A 20,172-nucleotide genomic window follows, 5' to 3' on the forward strand; every position below is an offset into this window, starting at 1 on the left:
CCGACAGATCTCTCTCATCAGATTTTCTTAGAGAGAGAGATTTGTCTCCTGGTCCATTCTGCCCATCATCGTTAGATGTATGGGAAGCTTAAAGTAAAATAGAGACGATTAAATGTAAACATTCGATACTTAACAGGGGCTTCCTCCAGCCCCATAAACACGTGCGAGTCCCTCGCCATCCTCCCGCGGTCTGCCGTTCAGCCGCAATCAATCCCGGTAATTGCTTCAGTCCCGTCAGCCTGGGGCTTCTGCGCATGCGTGGGAGGTTATCTTCTGCGCATGCGTGGGAGGTTATCTAAAGAACAACTGCCATCTACTTGTTTACTATTTCCCTGCATCAGTGTTTTACTTCAGCTAACCTCTAGAAATATGCCTGAAGAAGGGGACTAGATCCTAGAAAACTTGCATAATTTAACTTTATCAGTTAGCCATTAAAAGGTATTACTTTTACAAGACTTGTTTTTTTTCTACTTACAGTTGATACAAATCCTGCAATAACTCTGCAGTGTGTCTACTTCCTGCTTTCATGGAAGCGGACTTAGGTTTAACATCCTGTGTTTACAAATTAGCTGCTCTGCCGAGGAAGCCAGCTGACACAGCTGAGAGATTACATTACAGTTGTGATTAGTCACAGATCAGGGGGAATTAGACAGGCTAAATTCTCTAAATACATACAGGGTGCATTTCTCTGTGTTTTCCTATGGTCCTGTGCAGGTCCACTTTTAAAGGGATCCATATCTGAAGGAGAAAAAGAAGTTATACATACCTGGGGCTTCTTCTAGCCCCATACGCGCTGATCGGTCCCACGCCGCCATCCAGCGCTGCCCGCAGCTATGAGAACCGGCTCCCCGCTGTTCCGTCAGTCGGAGCCAGTCTAAGCGTAGTAGAGGTGCGCTCTTTGCGTAACTCTGCAGGAGTGTATGGAGAGATACATAGAGGGCGCACTTCTCCTGCATTGCCCGGCTCCGATGATGTCAGCGACTAGAGCCCGTTCTCGTTGTTGTGGGCAGCTCTGGATGGCGGCGTGGGATCGATCAGCGCGTATGGGGCTGGAGGAAGCCCCAGGTATGTATAACTTCTTTTTCATATCACCATCTCTGGTTCCCTTTAAAGGCTCTGATTCATCCAGAATGTGGAATCCGAACTGTGGAGCTAATGCCTGATTCGGAAGACATTTTATAGCGGCCCTGTGCATGCCACTGCAATAGTACAGACACTAATCTGCTAACCTTTGTGCAATCCTTGCATTATTTTTATTTGCACCTTGTGGGTGTTACTAATGTTTAAAACCTTTGAGAACAATTTAAAAAAAAGTACCTGTGTGCAAATGGGCTAAATAGAACTACCGTAAATATTTTTTGTATAATTTTTGTACTGTATTAGTTATGAGATTTCAACAGTGTTTTTATCCCAATTAACCACTTCCATACCATGAAATTGTGTGCTGATCTGTGCTGCGTGGGCTCTCCAGCCCACAGCACAGATCAGCTAGCAGCCAGGGCGATCAGACTTCCCCCCCTTTTTTCCCCACTAGGGGGATGTCCTGCTGGGGGGGTCTGATCGCCGCCGGCTGCTTGCGCTTGCGGGGGGGGGGAGCTCTTCAAAGCCCCCCTCCGCAGCGCTTCCTGGCCTCCTTCCCCTTCCCTTCCTCTCCCTCCCCCTGTGAGCGGCGCAGGACGGATCGCCTGATGGGATAGGCTTTATCCTATCAGATGCCGGCGATCCCCGGCCAATCAGAGGCCGGGGATCGCCGATCTCCTCTACGGCGCTGCTGCGCAGCAGCGCCGTATACATGTAAACACCGGGGAAGATCTTCCCCGTGTGTTTACATTTACCCTGCGAGCCGCCGATCGGCTCGCAGGGTGTTCACGGAGACACCCTCCGTGAACTGACATGGAACCATGGTATACACTTCAGGATTCAGGGGCGTATATATACGCACCGAGAATCCGGAAGTGGTTAAATATGTTGCAGAATTTGTTGCACATTACTCCAAGTCACAGTCCAAGTGATACAGTATTTGTATAGATAGTTCTCCACAGAAATGATGTCAGTCTACACAGTGATCACTTTAATAGAGATGTATCATTATTGTTGCAGAAACAAGTCTGCACCTAGTGAGGACAATTTGTTAGGGCGTAACCCGCTAATCAGCAAAGTTTTAGGATAAGCATGGGCAAAGTGCCCAGGTACCCTATCCGTGGAAGCAGGAGCCAAAATGAAGTGCCAGCTTCTGCTTTCTGCCCTGTTTGATGTTTTACACAGCATGAAGGAAAAATGAACCTACCACAGACATGGGGGTGTATCACCTGTTTGCTAGAACGAGATCAGGCTTTCTCAACCAGGGTTCCTAGAGTACTTTGTATTGGTTCCTTGGCATTTTCCCCCTCGTGGGGGAAGTATAATAGAGCACATTGCAATAGAAGTATCAGAATAATAATAAGTACATTAATGAAAAGCACTAGAATAAGAAGACAGTATAATAAAGGGAAGTGTATTAGGGGGTAGTGAAATAAACAGCCACACCTACTTTTAAAGACCATGCCTCCTGCAAAATAAGTGCAGGGGTTCCTCGAGATCCACAAATTATTTGCAGGGGTTCCTCCCGGGTAAAAAGGTTGAGAAAGGCTGCTGTAGAGCATCCCCAACATGGATAGATCAGCCTGACCAATTCTGGGGGTGAATTTTATTCTCCCAGGACTGCAATAAAAACATTTTATTGGTGACAGATGACCATGTGGTGGACATTACAGCACACAGATAAGTGGTGCAACAGACCTCTGAACCTATGTTGGCCATATTTATTTCCTTTTAAAGAACAAGCGACACCCATGCTATCCTAGAAATAAAAAACACATATATAAGTAGATAAATACTAGTTCTACTTACATAACAGATGTATTGTACTATCCACGTAACGATTCGTGTGAATTTTATAAAGGAAAAGCAGAGAATCCTACTCTAGGCAGTGGCCATCTTGGCAAGCTAATGCTGACATCATATCCTCCCTGACTCGTTTTCCCCCCTCCCTTCTCTTGCTCATTGTGTATTTATTAGCTGCCCTCCTCCCAGAGTCTTTTTTTTATGTACACATCCAATCACCAAGTCACCTCAGCCTTGCTTGTAAACACAAATGATCAGCTAGGCAGGGAAATAAATGGAAGAGGAGGAATACATTATAGATAAAAAGAACTCCCAGCATTCAACTGTTTGGCACTAGGGCCAGTGCTCCTAAAGTATGTGATAACTCCAAACCATAACAGCAGAAAAAGTTTTGAATGCAGGATTAGCATCTTTATCACTTAATACACTCAGACCAGTTGCTGTTGAAATTTGATTTTTATGGTGACAATACCGCTTTAAAGACTACTAGTTACCTGACTGTCATGCTGATCCTCTGCCTCTAATACTTTTAGCCATAGACCTTGAACAAACATGCAGCAGATAAGGTGTTTCTGACAAAAACCTGATCAGGTTAGCTGTTCAGTGGTTCTGGGTCAGTCCGACCTCCTTGGGTATTCTGTTGCAAAGGGAGGGGATGATTGAATTACATTCAGGTCACAGTGTCCTAATCTTATTAAAAAAGGAAGTGTCCTGTTATTTACATGCTGGCACTACACAGTTCCTACAGTTTGGCAAAAGCAACCAGACCAGGTAAAAAGAAAAAAAGATGGACATGTAGGGGACCTTTGTAGTTCCACAGCAGCTTTTTGTGTTTTCAGATTGCGCTGAGCTATTTCTGCATATAGCGACCTATTTTAGAAACTAAAAGGGTTTACATATATTTTTTTTGTGAAGTGGGGGGTTTTGGTGCTTAGCGACGAGCACTGAAACTAGACACCGTTACAGCAGTAAGGCTGCGTCCACACTAGGTCAGGAAACGTATCCGTGGCTGCGTTTTTCAAACCTGATGAAAAACGGAGTCCCGGATACTAATGTTTAAAATAGCAGCCAGCCTCACCCAAGTAAAAAACGGATCTGTCTGCGTTTGCGGGGACCCGTTTTCGAAACCTGAACGGAAGGTCCGGACCTGCTGCATTTTCACGCAACGGATCAGGACCACGGATACACGCAGGGGTAGTGAAAAGCAATGAGAAAACGCATCTCCAGCTCCACAGGCAAAAAACTGATGTGAAAACGGATAGCCTGAGCTTTATGATTGGCCCAAAAAAATCCTCCCACTCCTTCCTAATGATAGAGACGTTTTCTGTCAGGAAAAAACTGAACGGAAACTGATGCAAAACTGATGCACCTTCATCAGTTTGCAGTACGGATATACTTCCCCTAATCTTCCCCTGATCCGGACTGCAGTGTCCGTCCTGCAACTGTGTCTAGTGTGGACCTAGCCTTAAGCTATAGGGGCACGTAAGGATAATTTGGAGTTCCACTGATTGCCGGTGGGGGAAAAGTATTTAACGCAACTGGGAATTTCACTCACCTTGTGCCCCACCCACCGGCGGTGTAACTATACATACACATTTTTGGGGCACTGTTTTTTGGCATTTTTTTTCATTTATAGATGTTGCAACTCCCTTTACATCTTCTCCAGGCACCTTTTTTTCTGTTATCTTCTATGTACAGATTAAAAAAAAGTTATATTTTAGTATTTTTGTTGTTTTTTACTTGACCCTTTATGATAAACAGAGGATCGTGAATGATACCTTCAACAGGACCCATTTACATGGGAAGGGGTGGATATCTAGGGATATTCATACTGTACTTAAAGGGACTTCCAGGCTACACTGTAAAGGTGGCCATACACTTATAGATTTGCAGCAGATTCGACCATCAGGCAGGCATTTCTGTCAGATGCCTGTCAGGTTGAATCTGACAGGAATCTATCTGATGTGTGCCACACACACTAAGAACAGATTTCCAATACATTTCATAATGCTTTCTGATCGTTCGATTCTATAGAATCGATCGATCAATGGTTGAAATTGACCAATGTAGGGGCCCCTTAAGCCCCCCCAAACTGTCACTCCGATCTCCCCAGTACTGGATGGACAATGGTGATCTGCAGAGAGAATATTTAAAGTAGACCTGAACTCATGCAGGGGACACAAGGAAAACACAGAGTAATCCACCCTGATTGTGTTTAGAGCGAAGAGCCGGTCTAATTCCCCCCTCATCCGTGACTAATCACAACTGTAACTTGAGTTCTTAGCTGTGTCAGCACAAGAATCTCGGCAGCCTCAGCTAATTTGTAAACACAGGATGTTAACCCTTTGTCTGCTTCCATGAAAGCAGGAAGTCGACAAACTGCAGATTTATTGCTGGATTTGTATCAGCTGTAACAAATGGATGTTTTTCTTTCTGAGTTCAGGTCCGCTTTAACAGACCATCCCTGCATACACAAAAAGCCCCGCCTCCATGGTTTGTAATCTAGAGAGGCTAGGAAGCATTTAGTGAGATAACACGTATAGTTTTTGTTAGTTAACGTGGGACTGTCGGTTTATGTTAGTGAATTGCCCTCCTATATGTGTGGCAAGCCTATGCATGTCCCTCCACCAGTCTGATGTCCTCAGTCTATTGGTGTCCTGTCTGGCTGTATGAACTACAATGTACACAAGGTGTAATGCTGCTACAGAACACTAGAGGGGGGAATTTACCAAAGAAGCCAGAAGAACTTATAACATGCTCATCCTCTCTTGTGTTACATTACATTACAATTATATTATACACAGAAACAACAATCTTTTACAGAATCTAAGTCATACATGTCAAACTCCAGCCCGCGGGCCAAATCTGGCCCTCGGAGCCATCAGATTTGGCCCTCGGGTGGTTTCCCCACTTTGCATTATGTTTGGCCCACTCTAGACCACCAGAGAAGTTATATTGGAGGGTAAAGCCTAGATCAGGAGGGAAGCCATATGGGGAGGGGGACAGCACTAAATACTAGGGAATTGTATAGAAGAGGGAAGGGGGGCACTAGACACCAGGGAACCCTATAAGGGAAAGGGGGGGGGCACTAAACACCAGGAAACTGTATAGGGAAGGGAGGACCACTTAACATCAGGGAATTGTATAGGGGATGGAGAGGTGCTATTAGACACCAGGGAACTGTATAAGGGAGAGGGGTGGCCGCTAGATATAGAGTTCAGGCCCTGAATTGGTCCCAGAGCTTAATTTCAGCCCACTTTGTATTTGAGTTTGACACCCCTGATCTAAAGGCTCAATTAAATTGCAAAGAATCTCCATTCATCCTTTTTAGCAGATTTCACACTATGGCAGAATGATACCATATGCGTATTACACGCATGTGCTATAAAAGTGCCCATTAATGGTACTATTTTTTTTCACTAAATGCGATCTTTAGATGCGTTTTTTTTACAATTGAAAATAATCGGTAAGGTAATTATCTGTTGTTCACTCACTCCCGCTGATGGCACCAGGAGCGTACTGTGCAGGCCCAGTACAGTCTGTGCCTGCGCCGTGCGCTCCTGGTGACATCAGGGGAAGCGTGGACACGGCAACGCAGGTGCAGTGGTTTTCAGACTTTAAAGTCTGAAATTCCAGAAGTGAACCGGAGGCGGGGCCGGAGCATTGGGGAGTGGCTGCCCGGGCACAGGATGCCTGCGGGGGACCATTAGAAGCCCCGGGTAACTTCAACTCATTTTCCCCCGACCCCCCTACAGTATCCCTTTAAAGCATGTCAGTTTATTGGCTGCAGTAAAATGCAGGACATAGTATGAAGGAAGGTGAAAGCAGTCAGCTCTCTATACAGGGATTTCTTTACAATGTTATTATGGTCACTTCAGGTTCGTGTGAATAAATCCAAATGTTTTATCAGCAGGTGTGAAGGGGCCCATACACTGGTCGATTTCAGCCATCGATCGATTCTATAGAATCAATGGGAAATCGATTCTATTAAATCTATTGATCGATTTGCAGCCGATTTCGTTCGATTTTATCTATCTGACAGGATGGAAAATCTAGGTCAATCTGTTGCTGGCAGCAGATCGATGGCCCGTAGAGTTGCATTGGATCAAATGATCCAATAATGCATTAAGATCGATTTCCAATAGATTTCATTTTGAAATCTATTGGAAATCTGTTCCTAGTGTGTGGCACACATCAGATTCCTGTCAGTTTCGACTTGACAGGCATCTGACATAAATCTATCTGATGGTCGAATCTGCTGCAAATCTATAAGTTGCAGAATAACTATTCACCTGCAAGTATCTGATTGACCTCAGTTGCAGACAGATTTCACCTTTAGCACACGCAAATTGTTCAAAAAGAAATGGGATTTGTTTACCACATATACTGTAATTGTTCATTTTTCATCCAAATCTATATATACAGTATTGTGCCATGCTTGCTTATCTTTTACCATCAGCTCTCCACATGTATTCCCTTGTGATGTAACCTCATTTCAGGGCTTCCATGAAAAGTACACGGTGCTGTTTACTAAACTGAACTCTATCTGTCACTTGTGTACAAGAAGGAGGTCTGGGTCACACAGTACACAAGATTATCCCCTTAGACCATGGGTCAGGGACCTTTTTGGCAGAGAGAGCCATAAATTCCACATATTTTAAAATGTAATTGTGTTAAAGCCATACAATATGTTTCAAACTGAGGCAGTGCGTATGCGCAGCAGCAGGCTCACGTCCTTGTTGCCATGGTGATGTGTATACAGTTGATACGCCGAGCAGCAGAAGTGTCAGACATGTCTTCAGCTTCTCTTGGGTTTCAGCAACATCAGCAATTTCCCAGACAGGCGAAATACCGACTAACAGCTTGTACAATTAGCTAGCTGACTTGGAGGTTGATTCACATTGTAGGATGAGATCCCCGCACTTTGACCCAATAGGTTGCCTGTCAAGTGACAGGCAGCTTATTGGGCCAATCAAAGTGAGGGGATCTTGTTCCACACAGTCACAGGACCTGACAGGATCCAGAGTTGGACAGTTGGAGCAGCTGTTCGTCATTTAAAACGCCTATAGTTTGAACTGAGCCATTGGGAAACATGGCCATTACATTGAAAATCAGTTGACCTTTCGGTTATAACTGAGAGCAACTGATTAAAGGACCACTGTCGCGAAAATCTTAACTACCTGAAGACTGCGTCACGCTAATGGGCGTGACCACGGCGGCGGCCCCAGGACCGCCTAACACCAATTGGCGTCAAGTCCTGGGGCTGGCTTTTGCAGGAGATCACACGTGCTGATCCGCCTTCAGTCTCTCAGCAGCGATCGCCGCTCGGAGACTGTTAGACAGCGAAACCGCAGTCTAATTAGGCTGTACAGCGCTGTACTGGGGACAGCCGTGTGACACGGCTTTCCCTGGGGGATACGGGAGCGATCGGCAATGATAATTCAGGGGAGGTAGGGAGGGTGAGTGGCAAAAAAAAAAAAATAGCACAATTTAACAAAATATTTATAAAAAATAAACAAACACACCTGGGGGGCGGGCCATCTGACCCAACCAACAGAGAGCTCTGTTGGTGGGAAAAAAAAGGGGGGGGGGGGGGGGTTGGGGGGGATCACTTGTGTGCTGTGTTGTGCGGCCCTGCAGCGAGGCCTTAAAGCTGCAGTGGCCCTTTTTAAGAAAAAAGGCCTGGTCTTTAGGGGAGTTTAACACTGCGGTCCTCAAGTGGTTAAGCTGTAAAATATATGTAAACATATACAGATAAGAAGTGCATTTCCCTCGGTGCCATACATTGAGCCATACATTACTTTTCTGGTATGTTGCTGTCACTTACAATAAGCAATAGAAATCTGACAGAACTGACAGGTTTTCGACTAGCCCATCTCCTCATGGGGAATTCTCAAGGATTTCTTTTTTTTCAAAAGCACTTAGGAAGGTAGTTGCTCCGGTCCAAACAGGGAGGCTGGCCAGCATCTTTGTACAAATCTTTTTCAGGGAGTGTCTTTATAAAAAATAAAGGCCATGCTGAGAATTCCCTATGAAGAGATGGACTAGTCCAAAACCTGTCGCTTCTGTCAGATTTCTACTACTTACTGTAAGTGACAGCAACATAGGAGAAAAGTATGGCTTGTTTTACTCAGAAACAAATGTACTTCTTATTTGTATATGTTTAAATGCATTTTAAATTTTAAGATTTTCATGACAGTGGTCTTTTAAGTGTCAATGGGGCCTGAGCTTCATACCGCACAGCTAGACATAGCAGCTAATGCAGTAAGGGCAGCACGGTGGCGTAGTGGTTGGCGCTCTCGCCTTGCAGCGCTGGATCCCTGGTTTGAATCTCAGCCAAGGCACTTTCTGCACTATATGTATGTTCTCCCCGTGTCTGCGTGGGTTTCCTCCGGGCACTCTGGTTTCTTCTGACATCCCCAAAAAAACAGCTGACATGATGCCAGTTTCCTGGCAGCCATGCTGATCCCTTTAACTGCAGTAGTGTCTGAATCACACACCTGAAACGAGCATTTCTGAGAAAAGATCTTATCTGCATGCTTGTTCAGGGTCTATGGCTAAAAGTATGAGGCAGAGGATCAGTAGGACAGCCAGGCAATCTGCATTGTTTAGAAGGAAATAAACGTCAGCCTCCATATCCCTCTCACCTCAGACTTCCATTAAAGTGGACCTGAACTCAAAACTTCCTCTCTGCTCTAAAAAAAATAAAAATAAAAAACTAAACAACATAATTATCTTTAAAGAAAAAACATTTATTTGTTACAGCTGATACAAATCCTGCAATAAATCTGCAGTGTTTCTACTTACTGCTTTCATGGACAAAGACATAGTTAACATCCTGCGTTTACCAATTAGCTGCTCTGCCGTGGCAGTCAGCTGACACAGCTGAGAGATCAAATTACACTTATGATTAGTCACAGTATGGTGGGGGTTAGACAGGCTAAAAATAAAAATGGGGTGCCTTTCTCTCTGTTTCCTGTCTGTCCTGTGCAAGAGTTCAGGTTCCCATTAATGAAGTTTCCCTTTCTATAGCAGAACATGAATGTTTCTGAAATGAGATTGTATCCCTCTTGGATCCTTTTTCCTTGGTAAATCACCCTGCAGCTGTGTGTGAAATAAGCCATGCCATGTCATTGCTAGAATAGTATGCATGTGTTACCATTGGGAATACAATCGCTGTGCTCTGCCGGTCGGACGAGCTCTCCCCCTCTGATCCCTTGTAATTTATGCTGTCACAGGCCTTCAGCAGAAGAAAACGGTCGCCGTTGAAGCCCTCCAAGTTTGCTGTCTACTTCTGCCACCAGAAAATCGCAGGAAGCTGCAGCTGCTAATGAGGATGATGGCAAGGATAAGCCTGAACCGGGAGATGCCACCTCTGCGCGACAGCACAGGGAACCGCGCGCTGGTATGTTATTAAAGAGGCTGACGATAATTGGACCTCCTTGACTGCTGAGCTCAGCACTACAGGTGTCTTCGCTCTCAGGGGACAGTTTTATCTGCCTAATAAAAGATTGCCGCGCCGCTGCTTGCTTTTGTTGCACATCGTGTATTTTCTTCCCAAGGATATTCGAGCCATCAGATTCACGCTGTGCTTGACATGAGAGAGGGAGAGCATGGATTAGGAAATGTAAAATTTATAGCTAGACACAGAGAGCACGCAAATATTTTTGTTCTAATACCTAACAGGCAGAGCACTGATCAGCAGTTTTTACATCTATACTGGTTGACTACAAAGAGAACCCGTTTCACCTGTCTTGAACCTAAGTGAAAAATATAGCTCTCATACTCCAGGTACCTCACCGATACTTGGACAGATTGCGCACATTCGAATTGAATTCACAGACAATAGACAGACAATTCACAGATATTTCCCGATGACTATACTAATACCTGGTACATACATCCAATTTTGATTGCCCAATTTTACCAACTCCACGAGGTATAAACACAATGGGCTTGATTCACAAAGCGGTGCTAACCTACTTAGCACGTCTAAAGTCTTAAGGCGCGCTAACCAGGGTGCTAAGTAGGTTAGCACCGGTTTTCTCAATTGAGAAATCCGGTGCTAACCTACTTAGCACCCTGGTTAGCACATCTAAAGACTTTAGACGTGCTAAGTAGGTTAGCACCGCTTTGTGAATCAAGCCCTATATGTTCATAGCATTCAAAATCTGTTGGCTGACATACAACTCGAAAAATTTGAAACTTTTTTTTAATTCTAATGGCCTGAGATTTTAGTCTTCTCATAGCTGTAATGTTGCATTGTCTGATACAGTCTTTCAGTGTCCCAGAAGCTAAACTATATGAACTATTGACCTTTTATCTATCCCCTGCACTCAGAAACTGTTCTCTTCTAGACAAGACTTTTATGGCTATAATTCCTTATTGGTGAGGGTTACCCTATAGTCTGACTGAAGAGAGCCTATCACTTGCATACCTGATGTGTAACCCTTTCTAGTAGAAAAAGAAAGGAGCACTGCATAGTTATTTGTATGCTTAGAACTGTACACACACGTCTATCTCCTCATGCCACATGTCACCTCAGGTAGCCTTTAAAAGCAATGCCATTTATTATTCCTCAGATCGCCTTTATGTATTGTGGTCTTACGCCCTATTGTGTGTTGTTGTGATCAGATGGTTCAGACCTTCTCCCGATGTATCCTTCGCTCTAAAGAAGAGGTGGACCTGGGGGAACTTCTCTCCACCCAACTGGTGACGTTCATGATGGACAATTTTCAGGACATCTTGAATGTTCCATCATCGTTGAAGACCTCGGTGGAAGACTACATCACACACCAGAGAAGAGTACAGGTACTGTGCTCTGTATTCCAGATATTGCCTAGCTTCTCAAAAGTCCTATCTGTTCACTAGTGTGCCATTGCTCACATGTGGTCTGAGGGCCATGTCACGGGGAGTACTTACCTCGGAAGGGGGAAGCCTCTGGATCCTAATGAGGCTTCCCCTGACCTCCTCTGTCTTTCTGTTCCAGTGCTGTCAGCTGCCGAAGATCCTTCCCGGGCTCCAGGATCGACACAATCCTGTGTGAGCCTCATGCAGGTGCAGTAGCTGCCTTTGTCAGGCTCAGGATGATTGTATAGCTGAGCCCGATCAGATCCGTTCTACTGCCCCTGTCCAAGGCCAACATAGGATTGTTTTGATCCTGGAGCCCGGCAGGATCTTCATCGACTGACAGTGCTGGGACATAAGAGGACAGGGGAAGCCTCATTAGGATTCAGAGGCTTCCCCCTCCCGAGGTAAGTACCACCCTGGGGCACTTTTTCTTACAGATCATCTTTAAGGTGCCCATACACAACTTGATGTTGCAAGCCGATCAACCTCCTGATAATTTTATTGAATCGGAGAAAAATGAGTGCCTCGGAACTCCCTTAAAGGATACCCCAACTGAAATGTGACATGATGAGATAGACATGTGTATGTACAGTGCCTAGTACACAAATAACTATGCTGTGTTCCTTTTTTTCTTTCTCTGCCTGAAAGAGTTAAATATAAGGTATGCAAGTGGCTGACTCAGTCCTGACTCAGACAGGAAGTGACTACAGTGTGACCCTCACTGATAAGAAATTACAACTATAAAACACTTTTCTAGCAGAAAATGGCTTCTGAGAGCAAGAAAGAGATAAAAAAAAGGGGAATTTCTTATCAGTGAGGGTCACACTGTAGTCACTTCCTGTCTGAGTCAGGACTGAGTCAGCCACTTACATACCTGATATTTAACTCTTTCAGGCAGAGAAAGAAAAAAAGGAACACAGCCTAGTTATTTGTGTACTAGGCACTGTACATACACATGTCTATCTCATTATGTCACATTTCAGTTGGGGTATCCTTTAATGGGCATGACCAATCGTTTCTGATTACCTCAGAAACGATTGATCGGCCGTGGAATGATATCAATAATGGGCACTTTAAAGAGAATCTGTATTGTTAAAATCACACAAAAGTAAACATACCAGTGTGTTAGGGGACATCTATTACCGTTAGGGGACATCTATTACCCTCTGTCACAATTTCGCCGCTCCCCGCCGCATTAGAAGTAGCCAAAAACAGTTTAAAAAAGTTTGTTTGTAAACAAACAAAATGGCCACCAAAACAGGAAGTAGGTTAATGTACAATATGTCCACACATAGAAAATACATCCATACACAAGCAGGCTGTATACACCCTTCCTTTTGAATCTCAAGAGATCATTTGTGTGTTTCTTTCCCCCTGCAGTTCACTGAGGAGTTACAAGCGGATTGTTTCTTCTTGCAGACAGCTCTGCCAGGTTGTCTGTAATTCTGCAGTATGTGACTCATCAGTATGTGAGCAGAGAAAAGCTGGCTAATGTAAATAACACAGGCACACAGGGGAGTGTGCATAGAGGGGGCATGCATAGCAGATTACACTGAAGAGTTGGCAGCCTTCCAGACACAGGACGACAAGTCCGACAGGGGAAAGATAAGTGATTTATTAAAGAGATGGTGATAGAAAGTGCTGCAGTAAGCCAGAACACATTATAATAGGTTTAGGAACCTGCAGGATGGTAGAAAACACAATGACATTTTTGTTACAGAGTCCCTTTAATGCTAGGTACAGACCATACAATTTTCTGGCAGATTTACCTACCAGAACAATTTTTTCCAACATGTCTGACCTGATGTTCAATTGATTTTCCGATCGATTTCCGTTCACTTCTATAGAAATAAATTGGAAAATTGATCGAAATTCAGATCAGACATGTTTAAAAAAAAAAAAATCAATCTGGCATGGAAATCTGCTAGAAAACTGTATGGTGAGTACCTAGCATATGAGTCTGGAAGAGGGGAGAGGAGCTGATGAAGGGTTGGAAAGAGAAAAAGAAAACAGAAGACAGAAAAGAGTGTGTGGGTGTGAGTCCCCTCTACTACCTGCTTGTTTTCACACAGCACTTCAGCTGTCTCTTCTTTCTCCCCAGCCTTCAGAAACTCCACAAATGCAGGGAATCCCAGTGCTGTGTGTGTAACCTGGAGACTACATTTCATTTCTGCAGTATTGGGGTCTCCATGATTTAACACTCGTCAGGCAGCTACTGAACTTTAATTCCAGGAGCGAACAAAACATAGTACATCAAATCTTAGTATCATCTTTAATACAGTGTGACAGCTGGTAGGAAGGTGATAAGGAGTTTTCAAAAGTTGAGTTACCTTATCTGAATGAGGAAGCACACGCTGCTCAGCACAGAAGCAGCAGCCACAGCAAAGAGACTCTCACTCTCCTGTCGGCTCCTCCCTCTCCACGAGTCCTCACCAGCCAGCGTGTGGGGAGAAAAACAGCTTGCAGCACTTACTGATGATTGGCCGGCAGTGCCCGGCGGCCAGCCAATACAAGGAGAGAGAGAGCTGAGTGACAGATTTACCGGCAAATGACGTGCCGGTACAAACATAATTCCGGCACCAGCTTCATAGACTATTTATCCGGTCGTGCCGGCCAGATACCGGCTGGGTGGCAACCCTAGAAGTGGGTGTTGGAGGGTTTTTGAAGAACTGACTTCCTGAACTGGAAAAATAGCCAGTGAAGCACACGTGTTTGGACAGGTGTATGGCTGCAGGAAAGCACAGCAGTACAGAAAACGTTGTGCTAAAACCAATAGTTAAAATTTACGCCAAACAAAGAGGGTTCTCAAACTTGGGTATCTTCGGTTCTGGCTTTAGGTGGAACTGTTTTATGCCTACATGTTTTGTCTCTGAGCAGTATGGCTATAACAAATCTAAAACAACTCATTACCTTTCCATCTTTTAGATTAAGTATCCTGGGGCAGACATGGATGCCACGCTACATCCCACCTTCCTCCAGCCCCAACCACCAAAGCACCAGTATGAATTTGAAAAGCTCAGACCTCAGGATCCAGCAAAAATTGTCTTGGAGGATATTATAAAAAACAAAGATATGTCTTCCAAAGAGAAGAAGAAGAAACTGAAGCAGGTAAAAATTATTTGATAGTTCTGTACTTCCTTGGTGATATTACAGGTTTGCCTCATGTCCCACAGGTGACTCACCACAGGTAGTAGCTGTGAAGGGAACTTTAAAGAGATACTTAAGCCAGGGTAAAAAAACCAAACTATTTTACTCACTCCAGGCTTCTACCAGCCCCTTGCAGCCATCCCGTGTCCTCGCAGTCACTCACGGATCCTCATGTCCCCCGCCGCCAGCTAGTTTTGTTTTCGCTGACAGGCTTACTGCGCTTGTGCAGGCCTAGCCATGCGTGTGCTTCTTCACATTCCCGTCCTCAATATCGTCCTGCGCAGAAGGCTACGTGCGGCTGGGCCTGTTGGTGAAGCGAAACTAGCTGGCGGCACGGGACTGGAGGATCCATGTGGGAACGTGGGGGGCTGGTAGAAGCCCCAGGTGAGTAAAATTGATTTTTTTTTCTCCCTGGCTTAGGAATCCCTTTATTCAATAAAAACAAATCCTCTGGGGTGATATTTACCATGGGAGGGGGAAGCCTCTGGATCCGTATGAGGCTTCCCCTGTCCTCTCCAGCTTTGGAGATCCAGCGCTGGCAGCCCCTGAACGATACACACAGCAATATTTACAACCTGGGAAGAGCGGACCCGATCAGGCTATTTCCGCCGGAGCCTGAGGGGAAGCTTGTACTATGCCAGCATAGCGTAAGTGGTAAATATTGCCAGGAGCTGCAGTCCCTTACTGCGGTTGCACGCACCGCTGACAAGATCCCAAAGGATGAAGAGGATGGGGAAAGCCTCGTTAGGATTCAGAGGCTTTCCCCTCTCACAGTAAGTACCCCGTAGGGGCACCTTTTTTTTTTCATTACAGGTTCACTTTAACTGACGATAGGATAGACCTGTATGTACAGCGGTAAGCATATAAAAAAACTAGGTAGTGTTCCTTCTTTTTCTGAAAGAATTATCAGCTATGCAACTGACAGTTTCTCTCCAGTCGGGGCCGTAGTGTAACCGTCACTGATAAGGAATTATAGACATAAAACCCTTTCCTTGCAGAGAACTGGGCTTCTGAGAGCAGGGGATATTTTACATTACATATTTTAGCTTTCTGGGACACAAAAACACTGTTATAGAGCAAAGACAAAACAATAAATCAACTTTATACTTTTTTAAACATAACATAAAACTATGGGATGTCTTAAAAAAGCCATTGGTAGAATGCATACAATAATGCTGTAGCTGAGCAAAATATCTATATTCAACTTTTCCCTGCAGTGTTGCCCTAATGGTCAAGCCACGATCATTACAGAAGACACGACTATTTGGGTGTGTACACACCCTAAAGTAAACCTTAAAGCAGAGTTCCCCAACATACATTTCTGATCTTACTCAGAGATACACACCAAGTCGCTCACTCCGCTCCTCCAATGAACTTCGCCTGACCGTCCCCCGCATCACCCAGTCCCATGCACGCCTCCAGGACTTCTCAAGAGCTGCTCCAACACTATGTAACTCCCTACCTCCACCCGTTAGGGCAGCCCCCTCCTTCAACACCTTCAAGAAGGCCCGCAAAACTCACTTTTTCACTCTGGCCTACCACCCCTCACAATTGCTCTAAACCCACAGCTGAACTCTGGTCTTCCTACCTCTCGTGTCCCTACCTCTCCCTCTAGATTGTAAGCCTTTGGGCAGGGTCCTCCTCCTTTTGTGTTCTACCTGATCATGCACCTCCATTACTGTGCACCCATGCTATGCATTTGAGTGAACCTAACTTGCCTAATCTCCATGCTCCCCTCCAGTGACTGACTAAGCACTACCTTGTACTCATACTGTGCTGTGTGATCTGGTTTTCTTGTATTCCTGTATTGTCATATTGCTGTATGTCACCCCTAAATATTGTCTATAACCTAAATTAATGTCCAGCGCTGCGTAATATGTTGGCGCTTTATAAATACAATAAATAATAATAATAACCCTGTCCTCGTGGCCCACCAACAGTACATGTTTTGCAGAAAACCACAAACATGCACAGGTAAGGTAATTAGTGTCTCAGCAGAGCTCATTAACCCTCTGGGCGATAATCCCGAGCTGAGCTCGGGGTATGCCGCCGCAGAGGATTTCTCAGGCCCTGGTGGGCCGATTTGCATAATTTTTTTTGTTGCACGCAGCTAGCACTTTGCTAGCTGCGTGTATATACCGATCGCCGCCGCTCCGTGCTGATTTGCCGCTACCCGCCGTGCTGCGCGCCCCCCCCCCCCCAGACCCTGTGCGCAGCCGGGCCAATCAGTGCTAGGCAGCGCTAAGGGGTGGATCGGGACTCTCTATGACGTCATCCCGATCGTCGCCATGGCGACGGGGGGAGCCAAACAGGAAATCCCGTTCCTGTTTGCTTTGATCGTCGGAGTCAATCGGAGGGGGTGGGGGGATGCCGCTGCATAGCGGCTATCATGTAGCTAGCGCTAGGCTAGCTACATGATTTAAAAAAAGAAGTGCTGCGCCGCCCCCTGGCGATATTATTGTATCGCCCAGGAGGTGGTTAACTACCTCTGTGGATTTCCACAAAACATGCACTGTTGGTGGGCTTTGAGGACAGGTTTGGGGAACTCTGCCTTAAAGGAAACCAGAGACAAACGCTTATAACAGTTTTATACATACCTGGGGCTTCCTCCAGCCTCCTTTGCAACGATCCCTCCTATGTCTTCCTCAACCTTCTCCTGGTCCCTGTAGAAGCCCTGTAAGCTTGGCGAGTCAGCTCCCAGCCACGGGAAGGGGGGCGCAAACGCACTGCGCATGTGGCGACTGTCCAAACTTACGGGGCTTCTACAGAGGAAGACATTGTGGGAACGATTGTCTCTGGTACAGTTTGAGTGGGAAAAGTTAAGCTTTGTGGACTTTGCCGGGGCTGACAGCGGCATACAGGAGAAAACCAGGAGGACACAGAGGGAACTCCGATATTACGGGGGAGATGGCAAAAGCCCTAGGTAAGTAGAGCTTAACTACCAGCTTCCACCATCCCAAGGTTAGGGAAGTCGAAGCCTAGTAATGTTTCCACCTGTGTTTTTAGGGTTATCCCAACTACCACCAGCAATAAAAAAAACATCTTCTCACTAACAGAGTCTGGGACATTTCCACCGCAAGCTCTGCTGCGTCCTTCAAGCACAAGTTTGTTAGTCTGTATAACACTTGCCTAGGTTAACGTCTTGCATAGTGAAATGTTTCTCTTCAGTTTCAGAGATGTCACCCCCAAATCTACAGGGAGCGGCTCCCCACCCCAGAGAGTGAAGCTGCGGTATTCCCAGAAAAACAAACCCTAAAATCTCAGCTCTCGTTCTTCACCCTGAAGAGGCCATTCCAGTCCTTTCAGAGGACCCGGAGCTTCCGCATGTAACCAGACATTCTCAGGCCCACGTCACAATCACTGCGGTTAGTTTACAATTTCCTGCAGAACTACTGACTGCAGGCAGTTAAGAGGCAGAACTACTGACGCTGCAGAACTACTGACGCTGTAGAACTGCTGACGCTGTGTTAAGAGGCAGAACCACTGACGCTGCAGAACTACTGTTGCTGCTTTAAGATGCAGAGCTACTGTCGCTGCTTTAAGACGCAGAACTACTTTCGCTGCTTTAAGACACGAGATATTCATTAACATTTGTTATCAGTATTTCTGTGAATATCACCACTAAGTAGGTCAATTTTTAACCTGAACTTGGAGGTTTTTAAGCACACGGAACATTTCATGTTTTTTAATAATGATTAGCCTGTGGATTTTGGCTACTGAATTTATGGAGACTACTTGAAACACACTGGAAGGACCATTTCAACGTTTCCTACGTCCTGAAACGCTTCTCCTAGCTTTGTATATACTTGAATGTCTTCAATACACTGTATTGTCTCTTTCGGAGAATCCTTGTAGCGAGCGATCTACATATCCATTTTTAACAAAAATGTGCGTTGTTTTTATATGTAATGTTGTGTCGCTGAACCAGTGTCTGAATGAAAATACTATATGTTTGCTTACAAAAATTTCATTTATCATTTTAAACTTTTCTGTTTTGAAGCGGCCCATTTATTATCTTATAGTAGGTTGTCTAATCTACTTAAAGAGAGACTGAAGCCTAATAAAATCCTTGTTTTTACCTTCTAGTTATGTTCAGCAATATCAGGAGTCCTGAAACGCCGCACTCCCGTGGCTAATCGAGGTCTTTATATCCCCAAAATCCCCGGAGCAGAAATCGGGAGCGCTTCCTGTAAGAGGCAGAGCTCAATGCTGTAGCTCTGTCTCTACTGAAGTCAATCTGCACTGATTGCTGCCTCTCCCCGCCCCTCCCAATCTTCTTTCACAGAGAGGGGCGGGGAGAGCCAGAGATCCGCGCACAGATTGACTCCAGTAGCGGTGTTCAGCTCTGTCTCCCAGGGAAGCAAAATCCACGATCTGGAAAGTTGTAGATTTTTGCCCCGGGATTTAGGGGGTATAAAAGCCCTTGTTCAGCCACGGGAATGCAGCGTTTCAGGACTCCTGGTATTACTGAACATAACTAGAAGGTAAAAACAAGGATTTTATTAGGCTTCAGAGTCTCTTTAAAGGACCACTGTCGTGAAAATCCTAACATTTAAAGGGAACCTGAACCGAGTAAAATTATCTAAAATAAACACATGAGGGAACGTCAAATGAATATTCCATACTAACCTCACCGTCAGTTCCTCTCAGAAGCTCACCATTTTCTTATGATAAAGATCCCTTCTAGTTCTGACAAGTTCTGAATTTAAATATATCAGTTGCTGTCAGTTATATATCAGTTGCTGTCAGTTATATATCAGTTGATGTCAGTTATAGCTGAGAGGACAACTGATGTGCCAGGTAACATCCATGTTTCCCTATGGCTCAAGTGGTCGATGTTACAGTTTTAACAGTGTGCTGACCAGGAAGCTGTTATGGGGTAATGGCCATTTTCAAAATGGAGGACGGAGAATTCCATTTATCACAGTGGACAAACAGGACGCAGGAGAGGAGAAAGACACTGAGGAGTAGACTACGCAAGAGGCAAGTATGACTTGTGTATGTTTATTTTGACTCTTAATTTTCAGTTCAGGTTTTCTTTAAAACACGTGTAAACACATACAAATAAGAAGTATGTTTCTTCCAGAGTAAAATGAGCCGTAAACTACTTTTTGCCTCTGTTGCTGTCACTTACAGTAGGTAGTAGAAATCTGACAGAACTGACAAGTTTTGGACTAGCCCATCTTCTCATGAAGGGGGGGGGGGGTCTTAGGGTTTATTTTCAAAAGCATTTAGTGAGTGGCAGTTGCTACATCCTACTGCCAAGAGTGTGTGCAGGGAGGCTGACTAGTA

At 45.0% G+C, this 20,172-nt stretch overlaps 1 protein-coding gene across 4 annotated transcripts in view; it reads left to right on the forward strand.

Annotated features, from left to right (window-relative positions):
• The window catches only part of DEPDC1B (DEP domain containing 1B), a 189,516-nt gene that overhangs the window by 87,038 nt on the left and 82,306 nt on the right, over positions 1–20,172 (forward strand). Inside the window, exons 8-11 of one of the 4 annotated variants that reach the window (XM_068271827.1) lie at positions 10,122–10,288; positions 11,518–11,694; positions 14,659–14,841; positions 18,049–18,245. In XM_068271827.1, the coding sequence (XP_068127928.1) occupies positions 10,122–10,288; positions 11,518–11,694; positions 14,659–14,841; positions 18,049–18,210 (689 nt within the window). In that variant the 3' untranslated portion in view covers positions 18,211–18,245. Of the gene's footprint in view, positions 1–10,121; positions 10,289–11,517; positions 11,695–14,658; positions 14,842–18,048; positions 18,837–19,724; positions 19,956–20,172 lie in introns of those variants that run through there. The other 3 variants (XM_068271828.1, XM_068271826.1, XM_068271829.1) reach the window with 3 other exon arrangements.

Source organism: Hyperolius riggenbachi, chromosome 1 (genome assembly GCF_040937935.1).
Source record: "Hyperolius riggenbachi isolate aHypRig1 chromosome 1, aHypRig1.pri, whole genome shotgun sequence".
NCBI classification, from domain to species: Eukaryota; Metazoa; Chordata; class Amphibia; order Anura; family Hyperoliidae; genus Hyperolius; species Hyperolius riggenbachi.